This window comes from Jaculus jaculus, chromosome 2 (assembly GCF_020740685.1).
Source record: "Jaculus jaculus isolate mJacJac1 chromosome 2, mJacJac1.mat.Y.cur, whole genome shotgun sequence".
In the NCBI taxonomy this organism is placed as follows: Eukaryota; Metazoa; Chordata; class Mammalia; order Rodentia; family Dipodidae; genus Jaculus; species Jaculus jaculus.
Genome location: NC_059103.1, coordinates 115,920,221 through 115,942,671, shown reverse-complemented (window position 1 = coordinate 115,942,671; position 22,451 = coordinate 115,920,221). Strand labels below are relative to the sequence as shown.

The 22,451-nt window shown below is 40.1% G+C and overlaps 1 protein-coding gene across 7 annotated transcripts in view; it reads right to left on the bottom strand.

Moving 5' to 3' along the window:
• Positions 1-22,451, bottom strand: part of Sec31a (SEC31 homolog A, COPII coat complex component) — a 93,443-nt gene that overhangs the window by 48,149 nt on the left and 22,843 nt on the right. For 4 of the 7 annotated variants that reach the window (XM_045142733.1, XM_045142735.1, XM_045142738.1 and 1 more), the window contains exons 7-16: positions 22,277-22,419; positions 18,969-19,068; positions 13,515-13,676; positions 13,189-13,341; positions 10,794-11,027; positions 8,473-8,547; positions 7,774-7,812; positions 7,229-7,306; positions 3,106-3,181; positions 821-999 (exon numbers count right to left, since the gene is read on the bottom strand). In XM_045142733.1, the coding sequence (XP_044998668.1) occupies positions 821-999; positions 3,106-3,181; positions 7,229-7,306; positions 7,774-7,812; positions 8,473-8,547; positions 10,794-11,027; positions 13,189-13,341; positions 13,515-13,676; positions 18,969-19,068; positions 22,277-22,419 (1,239 nt within the window). The remainder of the gene's footprint in view (positions 1-820; positions 1,000-3,105; positions 3,182-7,228; positions 7,307-7,773; positions 7,813-8,472; positions 8,548-10,793; positions 11,028-13,188; positions 13,342-13,514; positions 13,677-18,968; positions 19,069-22,276; positions 22,420-22,451) is intronic. The other 3 variants (XM_045142736.1, XM_045142737.1, XM_045142739.1) reach the window with 1 other exon arrangement.

Sequence of the window (22,451 nt, the reverse complement as noted above, 5' to 3'; positions counted from 1 at the left end):
GGAAGACAAAAGAACTTGAGAATAACCATGAACCCTATCTAACCAATCTTTCTCTTCTGTCTGTGGTGCTGGCCATGTGACCAGAGGCGTGCATGTCAAGTGCTGATGACTAGGCCATAGCCCCAGCTATGCTGTCTTTCAAAAGAACCAATTACAGTACTTCACACCAAATAAAATGACAGCAACGTAAACTATATTGTTGAACTAAACAACATAATAGGTATTATTTTTCCACCTATTTCCTACAGGGGCGAGGAGAAAAGTGAAGGGTGCTACCAGAACATTTAACAGGAAAATGTGCCCAGTTCTAAGGGGTCAGTAAAACTGGCTGAGACACACAGGCTTTGAGGAGGTGATTTGAAGGACAAGCAGGAAGGAACTTCAAGAAGAAAAAGGCCTTCCAGGTCTAAGGAAAGCAAGGTACAAAGCCCAGGAAGGAAGTGACTAGCATGGAGCAGGTTAACTGAAAGGCGGCTCATGTGCCAGAGACATGAGCTTAGGAGACTGGCAGTAGCCATGTGGCTGGGACTCAACACTGACACAATCTTATGGAAAATAATTTCCAAAAAATTTACTTTATTTCATGCAAAGTTTTTTGGTGATTTTTTTTTTTTTGTGGGGGGTGAAGTAGGGTTTCACTCTAGCCCAGGCTGACCTGGAATTCACTCTGTAGCTCCAGGCTGGCCTTGAACTCACAGCAATCCTCCTACCTTGGCCTCCCTTTAATTCCTCTGCTGGAATTAAAGGCATGTATCACCATACCTATCCCCAAAATATTTTTTTTTAGTGTGTGTTACTCTTTATTTTGAAAATAACATACCCTGGTAATTTTGCTTTGGGATTTGGCAAAGTATTTCTTCTGTGTTCGAGCCAAGAGTTCCTGTCCACCTGCAATGGCTAATATAATGGCATCAGCCATTCGGTTATCATGCAAGCACAGGTCAACGGCACTCTCAAAATTACCCGTCAGCAATGCTTGCGTGATTAAACCATCAATATCTGCAACAAAAAAATAAAATAAAATAGCCAAGTTACATAGAGGCTTTGTGACCAAAACCTACTACTACAAGGAAGCTGCACACCTAAGTTTCAGGGATTTTTTTGGGGGGGATGGGGAAGGCAAGGTCTCATTCTAGTTTAGGCTACCTTCAAACTCACAGTGATGCAATTCTCTTATCTCAGCATTTTGAATGCTGAGATTAAAAGCATGAGACATCATGCCTGGCTCCTGGTTTTTGTTTTTTTTTTCTGATTTATTTATTTTTTTATTTATGAGAGAGAGAGAAAGAATGAATGAATGAGCACACCAGCCAAACGAACTCCAGATGCATGTGCCACCATGTGCATCTGGCTTATGTGGGACCTGGAGAATCTAACCTTGGTCCTTAGGTTTCACAGGCATGAACCTTAACCGCTAAGCCATCTCTCCAGCCATTTTTTTTTTTTTTGGCTTGTTTGCTTTGTTTTTATTTAAGCTTTTATTTTATTTTACTTTTTGGTTTTATTGAGGTAGAGTTTTACTCTAGCCCAGGGTGACCTGGAATTTACTATGTAGTCTCAGAGGCCTTGAACTCATGGCAATCCTCCGACCTCTGCCTCCCAAGTGCTGGGATTAAAGGTGTATGCCACCACACCTGGCTTAAAGTTTTTATTTTTACTTATTTATTAGAGACAGAGAGCTGGAGACAGAAAGAGAGAGACTGAGAAGGAAAAGAATGTGTGTGCCAGGGCTTCTAGCCATTGCAAACAAACTCCAAACACATGCACCACCTTGTGCATCTGGCTTATGTGGGACCTGGAGAACTGAACCTGGGTCTTTAAGCTTCTCAGGCTAGCACCTTAACTGCTAAGCTCTCTCTCCAGCCCTGACTCATGGTTTTATACACAAATGGAAAACATGATGATAATATTTTTTAAATTGTTGTTTCTTAAAATATTTTTTTAAGGGCTGGAGAGATGGCTTAAGGGTTGAAGTGCTTGCCTATAAAGCCAACAGAACCCCGGTTTGATTCCCCAGTACTTACATAAGCCAGATGCACAGGGTGGCACGTGTGTCTGGAATTCATTTGCAGTGGCTGAAGGCCCTGGCAGGCCATTCTCTCTCTCTCTCTCTCTCTTTTTCTCTTTCTGCCTCTACTCTCTCTAAAATAAACAAAGTGAGTAAATATATAAATAATTTTCTTTAAAAGTTATTTTTAAAATATTTATTTGCAAGGAGATAAAAAGAATGGGTACACAGGGCCTCCTGTCATAGAAAACTCCATACTCAGGCACCACTTTGTGCATCTGGCTCTATATGGGTACTGAGGAATCGAACTAGATGAAATTTCAAATCTAAGCTGCTAGTATTTCTGAAAGAGATATGGAAATAAGGTGGGCGTGGTGGCGCACACCTTTAATCCCAGCACTTGGGAGGCAGAGGTAGGAGGACTGCCGTGAGTTCGAGGACAACCTGAGACTCCATAATGAATTCCAGGTCAGCCTGGGCTAGAGTGAGACCCTATCTCAAAAAACAAAAACAAAACAAACAAAAAAAGAGATATGGAAATATATCAAGGTATCATTTTGGCTAAGATCAACTTAAATATAGCAAGACATATATAAAGTGTCATTTATATATTGCTTAAACTAGATTAGTACAGATCATTTCAGTGTGTCAGAATATAGCAACCCTCTGCAAGGCATGACTCACAGATATTACATGACAACTAAACTCTTTCTTAACCTTCTACCACCTGTAATAAAACATTTCTAATTTGGCCTGGTGGTACACAACTAAAATTCCAACATTTGTGAGGCTGAAGCAGGAGTACCAAAAATTTGAAATTGGCCTGTTCCACACAGAGAGAGCCCTGACTCAAAAGAAAAAAAAAAGTTGAAGCTGGGCATGGTGGTGTACACCTTTAATCCCAACACTTGGGAGGCAGAGGTACGAGGATTGCTATGAATTTGAGGCCACCATGAAACTACATAGTGAATTCCAGGTTCAGCCTTGATTAAAGTGAGACCCTACCTCAAAAAACAAAACAAAACAAAAAAGGTTGAATTCCAATTTAAACTTAGAAACTACTTGCTTTGAACTAGCTATAAACAACAGGTACTCACCCCCACTAACAGAGATATTAAATGTTCCTCCAGCTAAGGGAAGAAATTCAGATTCTTGTTTTTCCTCTTTAATGCACTAAAGAGAGAGAAAAGGAAAATTAGCCAAAATGTAATAATTTGCTGGCAAAAAAAATAATTATACATGATTATTCATCTACTGAGCCCATGCCAACCCAATTATTCCAAAAGCTTTCAGATCCGGTTTACACTAGGACCTCAGATCTCTCTGGTACTAACACCCATCATACAACGTAAGTACAAGTGAGAAACATCTGAAGCCGTGTGCCATTTCCTCAGTGGGGATAATGTGATCAGCCTTCCCCTGCCATGATGAACTATTACCTTGAACTGTAAGCTAAAATAAACTCCTGCCCCCTTTAAAAGAACAAGAAAAAGAAATGGAAGTCATGCAAGCTACATGTATAAACTCATAACAGGTTATCTGAACAGCTACTAAAAGTAAAGAACTATTGTCCTCAATGTCTCAATGTGAGTGATTTCAAAATATGCAGAATACACGTTTTTAAAATTTTTTTGTTTGTTTTTATTTATTTGAAAGCAACGGAGAAAGAGGCAGATTTGTAGAGAGAATGGGTACGCCAGGGCCTCCAACCACTGCAAATTCCAGACGCCTGTGCCCCTTTGTGCATCTGGCCAATGTGGGTCCTGGGGCCTCGAACCAGGGTCCTTAGGTTTCACAGGCAAGCACTTAACCACTAAGCCATCTCTCCAGCACACTTTTTTTGTTTTGTTTTTCAAGGTAGGGTCTCGCTCTAGCCCAGGCTGACCTGGAATTCACCATGCAGTCTCAGAGTAGCCTTAAAATCATGGCGATCCTCCTACCTCTGCCTCCCAAATGCTGGGATTAAAGGCATGTGGCACCACGCCTGGCTTTCCAGCACACATTTTTAATTATATAGTTTGTTAGGATTGTGCGATAGTTTGAGTAGATGGCCCCCAATATATTCAGTGTTTTGTTAGTTTGTAGTTTGGATCTGCAGCCACCTGGCTGGAGGCAGCGGCACTGGGTGGTTCTTAAGGTGTGGTGGTCTATGCTATGTGTCTTTTGGCTTGTGCTTCTCTCTCTCTGTGTTCGGTCCTGTGAAGGCAGGCCAGTTTCTTCTGCCATTATGGAACTTCCCCTGGATGTGTAAGCTTCAGTAAATCCCTTCCTCCATAACTGGGCCTGGTCTGGACTTTCATCTCAGCGAACTTGAAGTTGTCTGCTATAGATTGGTTATAGGGTATTGCTGCTTTAATGCAAAAATGAAAACATCACTTGGTGTCCTTAATATATAAGCAATACAAGGACTAGACATGTTGCACAGTTGCCTAGCATGAGTGAGACTTTAGGTTTGATTTCTAGTACTACAAAGACAAAAAGCAATATAAACAGATTTATTTTTTATTTAAGTATTTTTAATAAACTCAAATTCAATTATACAATTCATGTTCTCACAAAGTAGTTAAAAATATCTTGAACAGGTCTTGAATCAGAAAAAAATATAAATACCTTTTTTAATTTCCTTTTTTGAGACAGGGTCTTGTGTATATCCCAGGCAACTGCTAAGTGCTGGGATCACAGCTGTGTGCCACCATGCCCAGTGTATAATTCTTTTTCTTCTAAGATTTTTACATTAGACATGACCACTTTGTGAAGTCCATTCAAATACTCCCAAATCTTTTCTTTCTGTTTTTTTTTTTTTTAGTTTTTCGAGGTAGGGTCTCACTCTGGCCCAGGCTGACCTGGAATTAACTATGTAGTCTCAGGGTGGCCTCGAACTCACGGCGATCCTCCTACCTCTGCCTCCCAGCACACCCGGCTTCAAATCTTTTCTTTTGAAAGAAAGCAAAGGGCTGGAGAAATGGCTTAGTGTTTAAGGTGCTTGCTTGCAAAGCCAAAGGGCCCAGGTTCAGTTCTCTAGGACCCATGTAAGCCAGATGCACAAGGTGGTACATGCGTCTGGAGTTTGATTGCAGCAGCTGGATGCCCTGGAGTGACCATTCTCTCTCCCAAATAAATAAATGAATATTAAAGAGAAAAAAGAAAGCAAAGCTCTTTTACAGGAAGTAAAATGCTTCCACACCAGAATACAAGAGCCTGGCACTCAAGGGCAGGACCATGGGAGGGAGGAGCCATGTACAGCAAAGCTGCATCTAGACAGCTTCTTTAATACTGATTATTCCAAAACATAACTCTACTTCCCTTTCCAACTCTAGAGGAAAGACAGAGTTTAATGGTATTGAGGAATAAATCAGGTATCTCACTGTATTCTCTGAAAAATGTACAGAACGCCATGTGGCAGGGTTGCTGATACAGGTCAGGGTTAGAGCACTGGCAAGGATGCACCCGAGCTGAGCTCCATCCACATACCACAGAAACAAAATAAGACCTTAGGATCTTAAACACATGACTTTCAAATTTGTTTCCTTTAAACAATTAGTACACTTTTATTTATAGATTTCTGAAATACAGGTAAGGCCACAAAATACACAATTTCATTTGTATTAAAAAACCTTCATAGCTGGGCATGGTGGCACACACCTTTAATCCCAGCACTCAGGGGGCAGAGGTAGGCGGGTTGCTGAGTTCAAGGCTAGCCTGAGATTATATAGTGAATCGCAGGCCACAGCCTGGGCTAGAGCAAGACCCTACCTCAAAAAGCAAAAAAAAAAAAAAAAAAACCTTCGTGGGCTGGAAAGATGGCTTAGCAGTTGAGGTGCTTGCCTGCAAAGCCTAAGAACTCATGTTCCAATCTCCAGAACCCACATAAACCAGATGCACAGTGACATAAGCATGCAATGTCATACATGCACATAAGGGAGTACATGCATCTGGAATTCTTTTGCAGAGGCTGAAGGCCCTGGCATACCTTCTTTCTTTCTCATAAATAACTAAATAAAAACATAAAACACCTTCAGGCCAGGTATGGTGGTGCACACCTCTAACCCCAGCACTTGGGAGGTAGAGGTAGGAGGATCACCATGAGCTGGAGGCCACCCTGGGACTACATAATGAATTCCAGGTCAGCCTGGCCTAGAGCCAGACCCTATCTTGAAAAACTGAAGGAAAAAAAAAAAAAAAAAAGGTTAGGAACTTGATTTCAAAGGAAAGCTTGTTTGTGTACTTAGTTGATTTGTGTGCATGGGCACATGTGGAAGTCAGATGAGGCGCCCGGGCCCCACCTTCTCTGAGAAACAAGGGACTCTTGTGGCTACAACCCACTCTGGTTACATGGTGCGGGGACTGAACCCGGGCTGGCAGTTTTGCAAGCAAGCACTTTTAACAGCTGAGCTCTCCTCAGCCCAAAGGAAAATGTTTTAATAATCATCTTGTAGTAGTCCAACTATTCCATGATTTTTATAGCTTACTACATGAATATACAAAATATTCCCTACTCAGTATAGCTCCATGTCACAAAGGGCAATAAAAAGGTCAAAGACGAGATGAGAAATTAGGATGTGTTGATTTTCCATGATGAAAAAAAAATTAGAAAGCAAAAGTCAATTATAGAATTAGTAGTGGCAAAAAACAAAAGAAAAATCAAAAGGGAAAAAAAATTAAGGGTTAAACTCTGTGTCCAGGTCTCTTTAGTTACAGAAATTACCAAACACAATGAAGGACATGACTTTAGAAAATCAATTTAGTTTTATGAAATGTTTTTATTTGCACTTCAAGTTCAGGACTAATTCAGAAGCCTATGCCAGTAACAGCAGACCCTAACAATTAATATGCCAAGAAAAATCCATGAACTTCATATAAAGAAAAAGGTGACTTGTAGAAGAAAAACCTGAACTTTAAATGCAAAGAAAATGACATCTACATGTCACTTCAGCATGGCATACTGACAGTCGTCTGATCAAACAAGATCAATCTCATGCCAGCTGTTAATGGGAAACTGCACTATTCAGAGGCCTGGCCAGAAAACCAGAGTTTAGAGATGATATTCTGTCAGTCTAGGCAAGTTGTCAAGGTACCCTATGCATCTCTACGAAAACAATACATTCCAACTTTATTTGGCAGCCAGTCGTCACAACAATTTTCCAAATTTCAATGTGAAATACACAATTATCACAGTTGTCCACTATAATATATATGTAATAATATATATAAAATAAGTACCTCTCCCAAGAGCTGCTCTTCAGCAGCGGGACTCTCCTCCCCATCACTCTGTGCTACTTGGTCAGAGTCTTTAAGAGCCTTTGGTACACAAAACAATCACAGAGGAAGTTGAAGAAGGCAGCATTAAAAAGTTATTAGTGACAAGGAAGACAAGAGACCCAACCAACCACAACCACAACCAGAGCCAGTGTGATCAAAGGAAGCAACACTGAGGACACTCATTTAGAAACAACATTAAAAGAAAAGAAAAGGGTAATTTCTGCCAATTTGTCCCTTTTAACTAAGGTCACTTGGCACAAAAGATCTTCACCTTAAGTATCTGAGTGGCCATTAATTCCATTTTTATAAAATTCAAATATGCCAAAAGAATAAAAAAGTGCTCTAAAAGCTAAACTTAAGCTGAGAATTATGAACTTACTAAAAGACACTTAAAATTGGTATTTATTTTTATACCATGACATACAAAACAGATAAACTTCTTAAATTTACTTCCCTGTTATGCTCTCAGACTTTTAGAAGGCAGCTATTTTTAAAGACCTTCTTACCACATCAGATCCATCCACTTTGTTCAGGGCCAAAGCAATCTGAAATGAAAACAACAACTCACCTACTAAATAGAATTCTATTTCAGGGCATACAACAACGTTGAGCTCTAACTCCAAGCTCAGCCGAATCCACAAAGTGCTTATCAGGGACAGTGTTCAGAAAAGGAACAGCACATGCAGAGCTGGGTCTTGATTGGTCTAGTTTCCCAGATACGGAGTTGGACTACTCACATGTCATCTTGATCTGTTTAATCACCAAACCAACCTTAAAACAAACATACTTGCTTCTACTTTGCTTTATATGGCTGTGATTAATTTTTTTAAAATATTTCTTAGGTGCTCTCTATGAAAATAACTGCAATTATAACTATTTGACAATCAGATGCTTTTTCCTCATTTGTTTTATTTTATTTTTTTGCTACCAGGTATGAAGTAAAACCTAGAAAAGTTATAGCATCAAGAAATTTAGGAGCTGAAGAGATGGCTCAGTGGTTAAAGGTACTTGCATGCAAAGCCAGATGATCCAAGTTCAAAGCCCCAATACCCATGTAAAGCTAGATGCACAAAGTGGCGCATGCATCTAGACTTTGTTTGCAGTGGCTAGAGGCCCTGGAAGGATTACCTTTGAAAACTTGGGTAAGCAAACATAAATTCTTATTAAACAACGATTGATTGCTATGAGATCTGAGTAGAATTTACCTTCTTTCCTAGGTCTTCTTTCCTGTATCCTAGAAGCTCAAGGTATTTCCCACGAGAATCATCCTCAAAGTTTACCTTTTAAAAGAGAAAAATTATCAAAACAAAGTTACAAAGCCTATTTTTAATAAGAATTGGTTAAATTCCAAGTCAAAATTATTAACATTTCAAGTCTACAACTTCATCCTCCAAGTTCTCATTTTAAAAAGAATCCATAGAACTATTTTTTCCCTCGATTTTTATTTCTATTTTTATTTATTGTTTTTTTGAGGTAGAGTCTCATCTAGCTCAGGCTGACCAGAAATTCACTATGTAGTCTTAGGGTAGTCTCGAAATCACAGCAATCCTCCTATCTCTGCCTCCTGAGTGCTGGGATCAAAGGTATGCACCTCCACACCTGGCCAGATTTTTTTTTTAATTTTTAATTAATTAATTAATTAATTTATTTATTTATTTGAGAGCGACAGCCACAGAGAGAAAGACAGATAGAGGGAGAGAGAGAGAATGGGCGCGCCAGGGCTTCCAGCCTCTGCAAACGAACTCCAGACACGTGCGCCCCTTGTGCATCTGGCTAACGTGGGACCTGGGGAACCGAGCCTTGAACCGGGGTCCTTAGGCTTCACAGGCAAGCGCTTAACCGCTAAACCATCTCTCCAGCCCCTGGCCAGATTTTTATTTATTTATTTTTGTTTATATTTTATTTACTCATTTATTTATTTGAGAGCGGCAAAGAAAGAAAGAGGCAGATAGAGCCAGAGAATGGGCGCGCCAGGGCCTCCAGCCTCTGCAAATGAACTCCAGACGCGTGCGCCCCCTTGTGTATCTGTCTAACATGGGTCCTGGGGAACCGAGCCTCGAACTGGGGTCCTTAGGCTTCACAGGCAAGCGCTTAACTGCTAAGCCATCTCTCCAGCCCTTATTATTATTATTTTTTAAAGAAGCAAGAGTTGTATGTAGATCAGTCCATGAATTTGATATGTAGCAGAAGATGAGCATGAACTTCTGATTTTCCTGCCTCCATACAGGATTATAGGCATCCACCACTTAGCTAAACTGGCTATTTTTTCACAGCAACTATTCAAGCAGAATCCTGGTTGAATTAAGTTTATTTTGTGTATGTTGGGGGGTGCTCAGTTATGTGAGTGCAAGCACATACGTGCTTCAGAGCAAGTGAAGAGATGAGAGGGCAGCATCAGTGCTGGTCCTCTCCTTTCACACTATTTGAGGCAGGGTCCCTCACTTCCTGCTGTGTTCACGAGGTTAGCTGGCTGACAAGCTTCTGGGGATTCTCTGTTCTCTGCCTCCCTTCTCACTGGAGGTGCGCTGGGATTACACACTCACACCATGACACCAAGCTTTACATGCATGCTAGGGATACAAACTTGGGTACTCCTCTCCCTAGCCCTTAGGCACATTTTGCTAAAGATAAACTAATTCATGTTCAAAAGTTATATGAATGTAAGATTCATTGCATATGAGCTTCTATGTCCTAACACTTTTTCAAAATTGTTAATTGTAAGATATAACTTCTATAATTTTATTTTGTTCTTTTTTGGCTTTTGGTTTTAGCCTGTGTATTTATGTTTGTGTAATTCATGTGGACATGTTGGCACCTGTACACATCCACCAGAGTTTATCAACTATATTCAAATTGCTTTTTCTTGAGAAATTTGATAACAAAAAATAATCATTTAAGCTGAGTGTGGTGGTGCACACCTTTAATCCCATCACTCAAAAGGTAGAGGTAGGAGGATCAACAGTGAGTTTGAGGCCACCCTGAGACTACATAGTGAATACCAGGTCAGCCTGGGCTACAGCAAGACCCTACCTTGAAAAGAAAAAAAATAATAATTACAATGAAAGCAAAACTCATAAAATTGTTATTTGTTAGTTTGCTGTCAAAAATGCAACTTTGAGCTGGGCATGGTGACACATGCCTTTAATCCCAGCACTCGGGAGGCAAAGGTAGGAGGATCGCTACAAGTTCAAGGCGGCCACCCTGAGACTACGTAGTAAATTCTAGGTCAGGCTGAGCTAGAGTGAGCCATCACACCTCACAGATTCTGCTCTCTTTCTAAGTTGTTGTTTGGCTTCTTGACACACAGTCTTGCTATGGAGCACAAGCGTCAGGCCTGAGGTCATGTCTTAGCTTGAGTGCTAGCATTCTAGATGTGAGCCAACACACTTGGCTCTGGTTTCTCAAATTTCATCATGAATTCCTGAAATTACACATTTCCAAAGGGTTAACAGGAAGACAGAGTTGTATTAAATAGGAACAGTTAAATTCACAAATAAAATGAAATGGTTTTAAATACCAACTTTACCTTCAAAAAGGCCCACACGTTTTTCTCAAACTCGGTCTGAGAACCATCAATTTTTTTCTGGCAGTAGTTGATAAATCCTTGTGACTGCACCACCTGCTGCAGCTGGTCTGACCGGCGGAGGAATTCCTTTTCTGTGACCACCTGACTAATGAACACACGCTGCTGCTGCTGCTGCTCAGCCCCCTGCTGAGGGAGCACCTTCATGTTCTCAAAGGTGACCAGCTTGCCCCCGAACTGAAAAAGAACAATTGAATGAAATTACTTTTTACTACCAGGATGTAGCACAAGGAAAAAAAAAAAAAAAAAAAACTGCCATGCTAAGATAACTGTGACCTAAACATAGACCAGTTTGGATGAAATTAACTGATATACTCTTCCATGGTGCACAACCTGACTCTAGCCCTCAATTTGATTTTTTCACAATGAACCTTCTGGAAAAAGTATATTTCTCATTGTAGCCACAATTTCTCAGACAATGTATTGCATTGTATATAGCAAGTAGACAGCTAATCACTGTTTAGTACAGTCAAACAAAACTACACCTGACTCAACTGCTGCACTCAGGCCCTCACAGTGGCTGTGCTCACCTGCCCATGACTGGGCCTGTCAACACTGTCAGGGATGGAGAAGCTCACGGTGGGCCCCTTCTCCTGTGAAAGCTATTACCGATTAGTGCTTGCTGGAGAAGGGAGAAGAATGTTCTTTGGTGGTGTAGCCACTGCTAAGTTGCTCATGCTCCAACAAATAACCTCCCACCCATACTCATAGGATCCTGCAACCATTATTAAACTCAGCGAGTCACCAAACAAACCAACTAGCCGGGCATGGTGGCACATGCCTTTAATCCCAGCACTCGAGAGGCAGAGGTAGGAGGATTGCCATGAGTTCAAGGCCACTCTGAGACTACATAGTGAATTCCAGGTCAGCCTGGGCTGGAGTGAGATCCTACTTCAAAATACCCCCCCCAAGAAAAAACAAACAAACAAACAAACAAACATGAATGTAGAAGGGAAACTAGTTGGGAACAGAGGGGGCTCACTAGGAGTGGGAAGGGGACAAGAGAGGGTAATGGGGGGTGAATATGCTGAAAATATATTGTGTACGTACATGAAACTGTCAAAGAAATACAGAGGATGAAGGAAAGAACAGAACAAATCTTTCATCTTCTGTAAGGTTCTGTACCAGGATTATGCTTTTTTTTTTTTTTTTTTTTTGCTGCAGTGCTGAGATCAAATCCAGTGAAATATAGATTAGGAACACTACTGAACTGTATACCTAACAATAGCTGAGAAGGTAAGTTTTGTTTCATGTGTTGTTTTTAAATATTTTGTTTATTTTTAAAAATTTTTAATAGATTTTGTTTTATTTATTACAGTCAGAGAGGGGGGAAAGAGAGTGAGAATGGGCATCTTAGGGCTTTAGCCACTTCAAACGAACACCAGCTACATGTGCCACTATGTGCATCGCGCCTATGTGGGACCTGGAGAATCAAACCTGGGTTCTTAGGTTTCGCAGGCATGTGCCTTAATCACTAAGCCATCTCTCCAGCCCTAATATTTTAATTATTATTAATTATTTTTATGAGAGAGAGAGAGAGAGAGAGAGAGAGAGAATTGGTGTGCCAGGGCCTCCAGCCACTGCAATCAAACTCCAGATGTGTGTGCCACCTTGTGTGCATGTGTACTGTGTCACCTTGTGTCTGGTTTACATGAGACCTGGAGAGCTGAACAAGAGTCCTTAAGCTTTGCAGGCAAGCACCTAAACCACTAAGCCATCTCTCCAGCCCCATGTGTTTTTACAATTAAAAAAAAAAAAAAGCAATCACAAACAGAAACTAGAATGCAGAGAAAAACAGCTCAAAACCTCCATACACCCTAACAAACAGGAGAGAAAAGGAAGGTGAGTTGTTAGAAAGGGAAGGAAGCGGATTCAGGGGATAGTGATTACATAATAGTGTGAAAATATTTAATGCTACTGGTTCATTTTGACACAAAATCACTCTAAGTTGCCTAGGCTGGTCTTGAACTTCTAGCCCATGATTCCAGAGGAGCTGTGACTACAAATGAGCACCACTGCAGCCAGCTCTGCACTGAAACATGGTTAGGGTCAGCAAAGTTATATGGATTCATAATGCTATATAAAACAGAAATCTTTTTTTTCCTCCTTTGGTTTTTCAAGGTAGGGTCTTGCTCTAGCCCAGGCTGACCTAGAATTCACTATGTAGTCTCAGGGTGGCCTTGAACTCATGATGATCCTTCTAATTCAACCTCCCAAGTGAAAAATCTATTTTTTCTCAAGAAAAAATTTGAGTGATGACAGTCCACAATTGATATGTCAAGTGCAGACATTTCCCACTTGAATAACAGCATTAAACCACAGATACAAAATCACCTACTGAAAAGGAAGCACCAACAGGTCTCCGGACCCACTTGGGCGGCTTCTTCAGAGGCAGCACCACACCGTGCTGAGAGGTTGGCTGAGGGATCTGCAGCGGAGGAAGCGGCTGTCCTGTGCCGAAGGGATCAAGATTCCCAAAAGATGATGAAAGCTGAAAATGCATAAATCAGGAACTTATAAAAATTATGTCAGAGTTGTGAAAACATCCAAAAAGTATATAATCAGAATTATTCAATAAATCAGCAGTCAACATAAAGTCCTTTAAAAGTAATTATAGAATATGATTTTTTCACTTTTAATAACCAAAACCTAAATACTTATTACCTTATCAACTTGTTTCTGCCTTAAACCATCTGTGCTCCCTCCCATGATAGAATAAACACTGATCCGTCCATCAAAGGAAGCAGCTGATAAGACAGCAGGATTTCGGGGGCACCACTGAATATCAAAGCACCACTGTGTGTTAGTGGGAAGTTCATATAGTATCTAGGCCAAACATAAGTAAAATAAACAAAAGTCAGATAAGTGTAGAGTCAGTTTATATCCAAAATTACTGAGCTTATGTTATTAATAAATACAGCTAAGCATTTTCTCTGAAAGTCCTTAGCAAGGAAAGTCAATAGAAGTCTTTTTAAGATACAGTGATCCCTTACGATGGTCTACTATGCTGCACAGGAACACTGCTAAGTATTTCATCTACATTTGCGCAAGATCATCTTACATACTGAGCTCTTTCTGTTCTTATACTGTAGTAGTGGATATGTTTGAAAAACCAGAACATTATTAAACTAAAAGGTCCAACTGTTTTTGCCTGGCAAGATCTCAACAGCTGTATTTAGACTGTTTGAAGACCAAATTTCACAATCAATCTCCCAGAAAGAATCATTGACAAATCTACTTCATCAAGAGAGAGCGCGCACACTCTCATCCCCAGCTACAGGACTGTAACAAGACAGAGCGCACGCTCTCATCCCCGGCTGTGGGGCTATAACAAGACAGAGCATGCACACACTCGTCCCATGGGCACTATAGGGGATTAAGCACTCTCTTTAGGAAATGGTTTATGAGAAATACAAGAAGTCCCTGATGTAAAAATCTTTGCTATCAGGAGCTAAGAACACTAGACCCTGGGTGGGGGTGGTTCATTCCTTCAGTCATTTCAAATGTAGGGTCTATATATATAGTTTTCTGCTCACTTTATGTTTACATTTCCCACATTCATACCAGTACACATCAGATTTGCTCAAGTGTTTTTTTGTTTGTTTGTTTCTTTGTTTGTTTTGACCAACTCTTGGTGATTATTTAATGTCATTCTGTCTTTTATGCTGTCATGGAAAAACCTCCATTTTGAAAATCTGCATTGTTGAAGAAGCACATATCTTTAATCTCTCCAGACAAACAAAAAGCCTTATAGTCAATTTAGTGTTTGCACTCTGAAGTGCACATGAACAGGGAGGGCCTGAAGAAAGAATGGGAGAGAGGCTGTTCAATACCTCAGTCAGATGTTGCCTTTGTCTTGTATAGCAGAGAATGTGCTCTTTAATTTAGTAAATGTTTATAAAGGTAGAGATGCTTTGTTGTAAGCAATTCTTAATCAAAATTTCTGAAATACTTAATTTTTTTCATACTTAACAAAAGTTCTTTACCAACTTTTTTTTTGTTTGAATTATGATTTTCCTCTTTCCAAACTTGCAAAAAAGTGGGGTCTGCTAATGAACTGAGCAGACATCTAATATTTTACATGCCTTTTGAGCTATGTAACTTAATAACTGGATACTTGATAATTTGTTTTATTATGTAATTGATAAAATGGTGACGTGTTTTAATGTGAGTTCAACCATATATTTATACTGTCTAGGAATGTGTGGTTGTAGTTCTGTGGGAGAAATAACTTGTCAGTGTTCACCAGCTTGTAAAAACTTAGTGCAAGAGCTTAAACATCTAAATAAATAATGAAATGCATTTATCAAAAAAAAAATCTTTGCTACTAATACCATGTTAGTGTGTGGTCAAAAGGGATTCTTAGGCAAGCTGGTATTAAATTGTAAGAAAGAAGCCAAAAGACTCAACATTTTCAGTATATTTTTCAAGAGACCTTCACTTTAGCACTGCTCTACAAGTAAAACGTTTTTACTTTACAAGAAAACTATAGTGGGCAGGAGGGATAGCTAAGCGGTTAAGGTCCTACTTGCAAAACCTACCCATCCTGTATCAAAACCCCAGTATCCACGTACAGCCAGATGCACAAAGTGGCACATACACCTGGAATTCATTTGCAGTGCTTGAGGCGCTGGTGTGCTCATGTGAATCCCACAGATAGCATTACGCACAGTTTCAGTGGGTGACTTCAATGCCCTCTTAACAACTGACAGGTCACCCCAGCAAAAAATAAACAGAGGGCTGGAGAGATGGCTTAGCGTTTAAGCGCTTGCCTGCGAAGCCTAAGGACCCCAGATGAAGGGTCCATTCCCCAGGACCCATGTTAGCCAGATGCACAAGGGAGCACATGCACCTAGCTAGAGTTTGTTTGCAGTGGCTGGAGGCGCTGGCACACCCATTCTTTCTCTCTTTCTATCTATCTATCTGCTTCTTTCTCTCTCTCTCTGTCACTCTCAAATAAATAAATTAAAATAAACCAAAAAACCTTAAAATAAAATAAAATACAGAGAAGCATCTGGGTTAAATGAGGTCATGAAAAAAAATGGACCTAACAGATATCTAAAAAACATTCCATCCAAATGCTACAGAATACACATTCTTTTCAGCAGCACATGGAACATTCTCTAAGATAGACCATATATTAGGATACAAAGCAAATCTTAACAAATACAGGAAAACTGAAATAATTCCTTGCACTCTGATCTCAATGGGATTAAACTACAAATCAAAAGCAACAAAAGCTATAGTGCATACACAAAATCATGGAAACTAAATAGTACACTACTAAATTATGAATGGGTCAATGAAAAAAATCAAGAAGGAAAGAAAAAAATCATAAAATAAAATGCAAATGAGAAAACAACATACCAAAATCTTTGGGATATAATGAAGGCAGTCCTAAGAGGGAAATTTATAGCTTCAAGTTCTTATAGTACAAGAAATTAGAAAGGTCTAGATGTCTTTAATTCTAGCACCTGACAGGAAGACGATCACTGTGAGTTCAAGGCTACCCTGAGACTACATAGTGAATTCCAGGTTAGCCTGGGCTAGAGAGAAACCCTTCCTGGAAAAACAAACAAACAAATAAGGATAAAACAAGACTGATAAACCCTTAGCAAATCTGATCAAAAAAGAGAGAGAAGTAACACAAATCAATAAAACTAGAGAGGAAAAAGACATCCTTACAACAAATATCAATGAAATTTCAGAAAGCATGAGGACATATTTTTTTTTAAAGATTTTATTTATTTGAGAGCGACAGACACAAAGAGAAAGACAGATAGAGGGAGAGAGAGAGAATGGACACGCCAGGGCTTCCAGCCTCTGCAAACGAACTCCAGACGCGTGCGCCCCCTTGTGCATCTGGCTAACGTGGGACCTGGGGAACCGAGCCTCGAACCGGGGTCCTTAGGCTTCACAGGCAAGCGCTTAACCACTAAGCCATCTCTCCAGCCCAATGAGGACATATTTTAGGAGCATATACTCCACTAAGTTTGAAAATCTGAAAGAGATGGATGATTTCCTTGATTTTTATGACCTGTCAAAACTAAATCAAAGCCGGGTGTGGTGGTATACTCAGGAGGCAGAGGTAGCAGGATCGCTGTGAGTTGAGGCCACCCTGAGACTACATAGTGAGTTCCAGGTCAGCCTGGGCTGGAGCAAGACCCTACCTTGAAAAACAAAAACAAAATTAAATCAAGATGAGATAAAACATTTAAATAGACCTATAACAAGTACAGAGATCCAGGCACTTATTTAAAAAAACAAAACAAAACCTCTTCCAACTATGAATGTCTAGGCCCAGATGGATTCACTGGTGAATTTTACCAGACTTTCATGGAAGAACTAACACCAATCTTTTCAAACTTTTCCATAAAATAGAAAAGGAAGGAACACTACCAAACTCCTATAAAGCCAGCATCACCCTGATACCAAAATCAGACAGGGACAGAACAACAACAACAAAAAAATTACAGACCAATCTCCCTCATGAACATAGATGCAAAAATGCTCAACATAATTCTGGCAAACAGAATACCAAAAAGATCATTCATTCTGACCAAGTAGGCTTTATTCCCAAGATGCAGGGATGGTTCAACATACATAAATTGATAAATACAATACATCATATAAATAAACTGAAGAACAAAAATCACACAATCTTCTCAACAGATACAGAAAAGGCATTTGAGAAAAATCCAACATCCTTTCATGGTAGAAGACCTACAGAAACTGGAAATAGAAAGAACATGCCTCAACATAATAAAGGCTATTTATAACAAACAGTCAACATAACATCAAATGGGAAAAAAACCTGAAGCTTTTCTATGAAAATCAGGACCAAGACAAGGGTGTCCACTGCCCTTACTTTTCTTGAATATAGTACCGGAAGTCTAACTATAGCAATAAGGCAAGAGGTACACATAAAATGGATACAAGTTGGAAAGTAAGAGATCAAATTGTCATTTGCAGATGATATAATTCTGTACATAAAGTACCCTGACAATTCTACCTGAAAACTGTCTGAGCTGATATGACACTTTTAGCAACGTAGCAGGATACAAAATAAACATACAGAAATGAGTAGCCTTTCTATGTACTAACAACAAATATGCTGAGGATGAAATCAGGGAATCACAATTGCCTCAATAAATAAAAAAAAAATAAAGTATATGGGAATAAACCAACCAATAAACAGAAGGCTCTCTACAATTAAAGTTTAATACACTCAAGACAGAAATTGCGGAAGATACAAAGAAATGGAAAGACATCCCTTGTTCTTAGACTGAAAGAATCAATATTGTGAAAACGTCAATCTTACCAAAAGCAATCTACACATTTAATACAATCCCCATCAAAATTCCGATGGCCACTGTGAGACTACAAAGTGATTTCCAGGTCAGCCTGGGCTAAAGTGAGACACTAACCCAACCTCGAAAAACCAAAAAAAAAAAGCTGTTTACTTACGAAACCCGCTGTCCCAGGTTCAAGTCTCACCCACAAAGTGGCACACGCATGTGGAGTTCACTGCAGTAGCACAAGGACCTGGCACAGCTACACACACTCATATATGCGTGTACATACATACAAACACACATACTCTCTTCTTTCTCGCTCACTCTCTCTCTGTTAAATATATATATATATTTTTTGAAGGCCAAGAGTATGTTTATTGGAATGGTCAAATAGGAAAAGGGCCCAAACCTTGAACAACCTTACAATGAAGATAATGATTCCAAAAGTCATGTGAAATAAATGAGAGTCAGCATGACTTTTTCCTTTGGAAGCCCAGGATCTGACACATGCTACACACTTCTACCAGTGAGCACACTCCAACTTCCCAACTATTTCTGAGTGGGGAATAAACATAGATTACTGGAAATGGAGGGAGTTCCTACTAGTTTCAAGTGGACTAATTTCACTAACTTTTAAGGTTGAAAGACCTGAGCTGAGATAATGTCCTATTAAAGTTGCTGCTTGATTGACATTTCATGCTCACCCATCGATCTTCACATCTCCTTAATTGTAATAATGCACTCAAAATAGTATGAACAATTCCTCATTTTGCTACAAAGTGTTACAATGGCTGTAAGATTGAGAAACATTTGGTCATCATACCTCTCCCGTGTTAGGGTTAGAACAAAGAATCTTAGCATCTTTTCCGCAACTTAGTAACAACTCAGGATCAGCCATGCTCCAATCAATTGCCAGAATGCCCCTATAAGGAACACAAAGGGGAGAGATGAACAAGAACAAAGGAAATGAAACAAAGCATGAAGCTGCCACAATGAAACCCAACTCTATGCTAATCAAAACAATTTTAGTAAACTGGGCACATTCCTTTAGTGTCAGACCTTGGAAGGCTGAAGCAGGAGGATCATGACAAGTTCAAAGCCAACCTGAGGCTACAGAGTGAGTTTTAGGTCAGTCTGGGTTACAGTAAGACCTTACCATGAAAATAAACAAAAAAGTTAATTTAAAAAAAATGATTCTGAGAGGCTAAAGAGATAGCTTAGTGGTTAAGTGGTACCTGTGAAGCCTAAGGACCCCAGTGCGAAGCTTGATTCCTCAGTACGCACATTAGCCAGACGCACAAGGGGGCCGGAAGCCCTGGTGCGCCCATTCTCTCTCTCTCTCTCTCTCTCTCTCTTTCTCTCTCTATCTGCCTCTTTCTCTGTCACTTTCAAATAAATAAACAAAAAAATGATTCTACCTGCTTTCTCTCTCAAATAAATAAATATTTTTTTTTAGAATACTAATCACAAGGGATGGAGAGATGGATCAGTAGTTAAGGAATTGCCTACAAAGCCTAAAGACCCAGGTTTGATTCCCCAGGACCCATGTAAACCACATGCACAAGGTGACACATGCATGTGGAGTTCGTTTGCAGTGGCTAAAATCCCTTGTGTGTCCATTCTCTCTCTCTTTCTCTCTCGGCCTCTCTCCCCCATCTCTCATAAATAAATAAAACATTTAAAAGAAAGAAAGAAGCACATAAACCAGGTGTGGTAGCTTTATGTCTATAATCTCAGCCTCCAGGAAGCTGAGGCAGGAGGACTGCTATGAGTTTAAGGCCAGTTTGGACTACAGAGTGAATTCCAGGTCAGCCTGGGCTACAGTGAGATCCTGCCTCACAATGAAACAGAGGGGAGGAGGAAATGGGGGAACAAGAGCAGTAGGGAAGGAGAAGCAGGCAGGCAGGTTTGAAAAAGAATTGTTTTGGGGGTTGGAAAGCTGGCTTAGTGGTGAAGGCGCTTGCCTGCAAAGCCAAAGGACCTACGTTTGATTCTCCAGGACCCACATAAAGCCAGATGTACAGGATGGCATATGTGTCTGGAGTTCATTTGCAGTGCCTGGAGGCCCTGGTGCACCCATTTGTCTCTCAGCCTCTTTCTCTTTCTGACTCTCAAATATCTCTGCATCGCAAATAAATAAATAAAAATATTCTTTTTTAAAAATTAAAAAAAAATTAAGGATCGTTTGGACTGGAGAGATGACTCTGGTTAAGGTGCTTGCTGGCAAAGCCAAAGGATCTAAGTTCGACTCCCCAGTACCCACATAAAGCCAGATGCACTAGGTGACCCATGCATCTAGAGTTCGTTTGCAGTGGCTAGAGGTCCTCCCATACCCATTCTCTACCTGCCTCTTTCTCTCTCTTCCGCTCTCAATTAAATAAAATTAATAATTTTAGAGTTGTTTTAACAAATACTTTTTGTATGCAATGTTCTATTTTGTAAAAGTCGAGACCAAGAAAAAAAGTTATGACATTGTAGCACTTTTTACACTGATTTAGCCACATTTTTTTTCTATATTTAAAGATAAGATTTTGATCATCTCAAAGTAAACGGCAATACCATGACATGTCATCTCATCTCTTCCTTTCTTCTTCAGTAATTAAAATTACATTATTATACTTGGAATTCACTATGTAGTCTCAGGGTGGCCTTGAACTCACCATGAATCTCCTTAACTATACCTTCCAAGTACTGGGATTAAAGGTGCGTGCCACCATGCCCAGCTCCACAATACTATTTTTAAGAGGGAGTCAACAATCAAATTTCTCCAAGTCCATTGGTAATGTACTTTATAATTCTCCTTGGCCTCCACAATCTAATCATGCACGTCAAGTTGGGAGTGGTGGTACATACCTATAGTCCCAGCACCAAGACAGCTGGGGCAGGAGGACTGCCAAAAATTCAAGGACAGCCAGATCTACACAATGAGTACTAGGTAAAGGCTACATAGCAAGAGTCTATCTTAATAAAAATTTCAAGACATGTCAAGAACACCTTTTAGGGGCTAGGGAAACAGTTCAGTTGATAAAGTGCTTACTTACCACAGAAGCAAAAGAACCTGAGTTTGTACACACATTAACCACAATTTAAAAAAAAAAAAAAAAAAAGCCGGGCGTGGTGGTGCACGCCTTTAATCCCAGCACTCGGGAGGCAGAGGTAGGAGATCACCGTGAGTTCGAGGCCACCCTGAGACTACAAGGTCAGCCTGGGCTAGAGACCCTACCTCGAAAAACCAAAAAAAAAAAAAAAAAAAAAAAAAACCAAAAGCCAGGCGTGGTGGCACATGCCTTTAATCCCAGCACTTGAGAGGCAGAGGTAGGAATGTCACCGTACTTTGAGGTCCTGTGTGCACAGGTGCACATGCATGTATGCATACCCAACCACAGGGGTTGGTTCCTCAGGAATGTCACCTACCATTTTTTGAGACAGGTCTTTTATTGGCCCAGAGCTTTCCAATTAGGCTAGAATGGCTGGACACTGAGTCTTCCTACCTCTATCTCTCCAACACTAGGATTACAAACATGTCAACAAGCCTGGCTTATTTAAAGAAAAAAAAAATTATTTAAAAAAATTATTTAAAAAAAAAAGCAACAAAAAAGTGATTCTTGAAATCAAACTTGGGATTTCATTCTTTTTTTTTTTTTTTTTTTTAATTATTCAAGGTAGGGTCTCACTCTAGCCCAAGCTGACCTGGAATTCACTCTGTAGTCTCTGGGTGGCCTCGAACTCACAGCAATCCTCCTACCTCTGCCTCCCGAGTGCTGCAATTAAAGGGGTACACCACCATGCCCAGCTTGGGATCTCATTCTTGTAAGAGAAGCTCTTTACTGACTAAGCTGTTTTTCTCCAGCCCTGGTTTCAGTTTCTGAGTCAAAGTCTCATGCAGCCCACGCTGATCCTGAACTCACTATAGCAGAGGATGGCCTTGAACTCCTGACCTACCTTGTCTATGCCTTCTTAGTGCAGAGATTACAAGCAGATGCCATGTTTGGCTTAATTATTTGAAATAATTGGTAGAAAATTCTTTAAGAAAGGATTCATGTTAGCATGGTATGTTCTGGTTACCACTTTGGTAGGGAAAATCAGATGCATACCACTTAAAATAAGTCAATGTGCTTTAGAACATGATACCTAGCATGGTTTTCCAGGACACGTAGTGGAGAGGATGCAAAGCGAAGATCCCACATCTGGACCACTGGTAATCTGTCATCTTCAGAGGCAAGGACCATCTGAGTAGCAACATCGGGATGCCATGCCAATCCAGAGCAATGCATCTACAGACAGTTAATGCTCACATTTTAGCAAT